Below are 4,709 nucleotides of genomic sequence, written 5' to 3' on the forward strand. Positions count from 1 at the left end.
GAAGAGGTCATTGTATCCTGTGCAGAAAAAGCAACACGTGATTTTAACGTCCCGTCCACGCAAAAAACAATTGACGCAGAATACGAGCGCCTCCGCGCTATACGTCGGAGGGCAGAACGACGATCCAGAAAAACTAAAGACATCAAAGATCTCCGCGAATTGCGCAGAGTGCAAAAGAAAATCTGTCGTCATTTTAAGAAGCTAGCTCGACATTGCTGGAGGACGCTCTGGGAAAATATAGATCCCAGAAAGCCATTATGTAAAATATGGAAGATCTCACGAGGTCTCAAATCTTCTCCTTCGCAACTGCACCCATTTCGCTCTCTGGCGCTTTCAAGAAATTGTTCAGAGAAAGAGGTGGCAAGCCAGTACTGCATTTTGTTGACAACATACACAACCCTTTCGAGCCAATCTCCATCTCACATCACAGTCGAACCAGTACTTCGTGAAGAAGCTATGAACGACCTTTTCACAATGAGCGAACTTGATGCTGCACTGTCTTCAGTGAAACCTCACACCTCTCCGGGACCTGACGGCATACAGTACAGTTATTTGATACACATGGGGAAGGACGCGCGAAAGCTTCTTTTGAATATATTCAACTCTTCATGGATCAATGAAAATGTTCCTGGCTCGTGGAAAGAGGCAAGGATTGTGCCACTTCTCAAACCGGGCAAATCGCCACTTCAATTAACTTCGTACCGTCCTGTCGCGCTCGCGAGTTGCATTGGAAAAATCATGGAAAAAATGATTCACCGCCGTCTAGATTGGTATCTTGAACAGCAAGGGATATATCCAGAAATCATGCAAGGCTTCCGTCGAGGAAGGAGCTCTATCGATGGAGTCCTTGACCTTGTAACTTACATACAACAGGAGCGAGCACATCGTAAATTCACAATAGCGGCTTTCTTAGACATCAAAGGAGCATTCGATAATGTCACTCACGAAGCGATATTTCAGGCTCTCAGCGAAATTGGGATTGGGGGACACTTATATGGGTGGATAAGAAGCTACCTCACAGGAAGGTCAATTTTTATGTCTACAAAAGAAGGAAATACGCCTTCATATCCGGTGACCCGTGGTGTCCCTCAGGGTGGCGTCCTCAGTCCTATATTATTTAACATCGCTCTCATTCGACTCGCCAAAATACTGCCCCCAACCATCCAGGCATCTTTCTACGCCGATGATATCTGTATATGGGCTTCTGGATCTACGCGAGTTCAAGCAAAGGCAAGGGTTCAGTCTGCACTAAAGAAAATGACAACTTATCTTAATACCCGTGGACTCGAAATTTCCATTGACAAATCAGCAGCTATTGCTTTCACCCGCCGAAGAATGGACAAATACCCACTTAAGATAGGCAAACGAACAATACCGTACGTTAAATGCCACACATTTCTTGGAGTAACCATCGATAGGGGTCTGACCTGGTCACCTCATATTTTGTACTTGCGCAAAAAGCTTGCCAGCTTTAGTGTTCTTGCCCGCTTCATCGGTGGAACCACGTGGGGCGCGACAGTAAGATCCCTATTACAGATATACGTGGCCTTATTTGTCGGCTTACTTCGATATAGCGCTCCCATTTTACATGGCACGTGTCAGACCAACATCAAAGCTCTCAGAGCAGTTCAAGCCCGTGGCCTCCGTGGCTGTTTGGGCCTACCAGCTTGTGCCTCGACTCTGGGCACAGTTGCCGAGGCACGCGCCACACCTGTAGAAATACTAATGACGCAGGAAACATTGAGAGTTCATCTGAGACATACTACTAATCATAGTCATCACTTACTGGCTGATCTTACTTTTAAGCGACCTCACTCAGAATATTCGATGGCACTATCAAAAATGGAGCAATACATCCCTGATGATATAAACTCGTTTAATCTTCCAACTATACCTCCATGGAGACTCCCCCTCCCCGTTGTGGAACTTGACATTCAAGGCATCAAGAAGAAATCAAATACACCATTGCTAGTGCTTAAACAACTCACTTTATCCACCATTGCCTGTTTACACGCGTCCAAAACTCACATATATACGGACGGATCATGTGTCAAAAATAGCTCTACCGCAAGCATTGTGATTCCATCGTATGCCACAACAAGAAAATTCAAGCTTAGCCACAAGACATCTTCAACAGCGGCTGGACTTGTAGGCCTTCATCAAGCCCTTCGATTTATATTGACAAAGCCACCTCAGGCATGGACGGTGTTTACAGATTCTAAGCCTGCACTCCAAAGCATCTGCACATACCTGCGACGAAGTGAAAATGAACAAATTATTTTCAAACTTTTATGCCATCTTCAGAAATGTATTGATAGGAGACACTCTGTCGAGTTCCAGTGGATTCCTGGACACTGCAAGATACCTGGAAATGAAGCTGCGGATGGTGCTGCGACTTCCGCTCATACCTTATTCCCCAACGTCGAAATACCCTACTCCAGAAGCGACGTCACTTCATTGATAAATCTCCACGCCCGAAATGCAACACAAAGTCTCTGGAAGAGCTCTGCACACCATTACCCTCCTCTATATCTACTGGATCCTGACCTAACATACCGTGTGTCACGTAATTTACCCAAGCGAACGGAAGCTGTTATACACCGATTACGTCTGGGCGTTTCCTACACACAGGAATTTCTGCACCGAATCGGAAAAACACACACTCCGAACTGTCCAGGATGTGATTGTGTGGAAACTATATCTCATTTATTATGTGAATGTGCACTTTACGATGCAGAAAGGGAACTCCTAAAGAGGATTCTTTCACATCTAGACGACCGGCCATTTACTACGTCCAAAATATTAGGGGCCTGGGACTCACCACTTAAAGAGGAGAAGGCCGCAAAAGCCCTTCTGCGATTTTTATCAGCAACTCGCCTCGAGTTCTGTTTGTAAAAACTTATCTAGTGTTCATTATTTGTTGTCGCTTAGAGGGCTATCCATTTTATAATTCCTGTAAGTGTACACGTGCGCAACTGGACTTCGCGCTGGCGCGTACAAAAACTCGGAGTGTTTTGGGTGAACATTGGTGACAATCCAGCACGCACTTTCAGTCTCTTAGTTTTAATGTCATATTGGAAACTGCGGCATTTTCTTAATTATTGATTCTGGCCTCACAGTGTTAACGTGAGTGCTAGTGTGTTACCTTTATCCTCCTCTACTTTTTCTTTCCTCCTTCTTTTATCCCCTCATCCCCTTCCCCAACTCAGAGTAGCCAACCGAGGCAGGCCGCCTTGGTTAACCTCTCTGTTTTCTCCTCCTGCCCTTACCTTCTTCTTCTTCTCCTCAACATTGGCCTTTGTGCGAGCTCGTTGACCCCCGGTTTAGTGACTCGGTATCTCGGTATGACAAGAGAAGGTCAGCAATGGCGGCTGTAATCTGGCGCGTGTGTAAAACGTCTATAGACTTCGAGACATGTTACCCAGCTTCCGCTCGTGCACATTTTATCGACACTCTCGAAACTGCCCACACTTCTACATTTGCTCTCCAATCTGTACGGAGTGATTTTGGCGACTGACAAAGACCAAGAAACGTTTCGGCCTGAAGGCAAGTACGCGCTGCGAGACAAAAGTTTGATGCGATCACGTGAAACGTGATGCCCAATGTCTGAGTGCAGACTGCATTTTTAGGCCGAAACGTTCCTTCGAAATAGAGATGCATTTATTTTATCTATACTTTGTTTTAGGTTAAGTCAGACAGCAGCCGAGGCTATAATTCGATACAGTTAGTTAAGCAGGGCATCGCCCTGGACTCGTGGTTTTTGTGATTTTGCCATCACTGACTAAACCAATCACGCAAAGCGAATGCGCCGCGCTTTTGTTTTGCGCATGATTGGGGATAGCAATCCCACAAAAACAACGGGAGCCGCGACAATGCACTTCTAACTGTGATTTTAATTGGCTCCGACGGAATGTGACGTCACCTGGGTTGGAGGTCAAGTGAAACTGAGTTATAGCAACCACGACGAACATCAGGTCAGGAATAACCAGTTGTTCGCTCCCCTCGAGCAACTCTTACAACTTTAGCTATTGACTTTCTCGATTTTCTGGTTATATTTATACGATGTTCCTTTTAACGGACGTTTCATAAACCTAACGGCGTTTGTGGAACGTTCCAGTGGCCGCCTTCCGCTCGCTGCCATCTTTGTCTAGCTGGGCTGTGGAAGGCGTACCGAGCATGCGCAGTAGCTCTCTTGCCCGAAATACGAGACTCCGCGCATACGTTCGGAGCCCGGTGACACACCATTTTTCACCTGGGCGATAAGCGCCTGTAAAGGTCTATATATATACCAACACACTCTTTACAGAAAAGCCCACTTTAGCCCACTCCACAATAGGTTGTGGGCAGTGCACGTGCGCAGAAACCATCTTCCCATGAGGTGAAGCGTCTGCGCATGGGCAGTGTAGGGTATACATGTCAGTGCGCCTCAGGGTGAAGCCGCCCTTTGCTGCACTGAGTGGGCTAGCGCGTGACACCCTCGAGCTCTCAGTGTGTGACTTATGCGGTAATGGCGTCCAAGCATTAGCCAAGGCTACGCGCTGAAGCTGAATAACACCGGGTTACACGCACTTCAAGAGACATTAAAAATCGATTGGACGGAAAAGTGGTGTGTGTATGAAGCGCGTGTGTGTATGAAGGCGCTTAGGGCAGTGCCGACAGGGGTGCCACCGCAGCTTCGCGTCGTCAGATCATCACGCTGGTGTTAGCGA

The 4,709-nt window shown here is 46.8% G+C and overlaps 1 protein-coding gene across 1 annotated transcript; it reads left to right on the plus strand.

The window, feature by feature from the left end:
- Positions 1-1,219: 1,219 nt before the first annotated feature.
- Positions 1,220-2,895, plus strand: LOC121836143. Its single transcript, XM_042290929.1, has one exon. It carries the CDS (start codon positions 1,258-1,260, stop codon positions 2,893-2,895), a length of 1,638 nt encoding a protein of 545 aa, XP_042146863.1. The 5' UTR covers positions 1,220-1,257.
- The last annotated feature ends 1,814 nt before the right edge of the window (positions 2,896-4,709 follow it).

This window comes from Ixodes scapularis, unplaced genomic scaffold, assembly GCF_016920785.2.
Source record: "Ixodes scapularis isolate PalLabHiFi unplaced genomic scaffold, ASM1692078v2 PGA_scaffold1__304_contigs__length_218370807, whole genome shotgun sequence".
Classification (NCBI taxonomy): domain Eukaryota; kingdom Metazoa; phylum Arthropoda; class Arachnida; order Ixodida; family Ixodidae; genus Ixodes; species Ixodes scapularis.

Coding starts and splice junctions, on each gene's coding strand:
- LOC121836143 (XM_042290929.1), top strand. CDS start 1,258: ATGACAACTTATCTTAATACCCGTGGACTCGAAATTTCCATTGACAAA.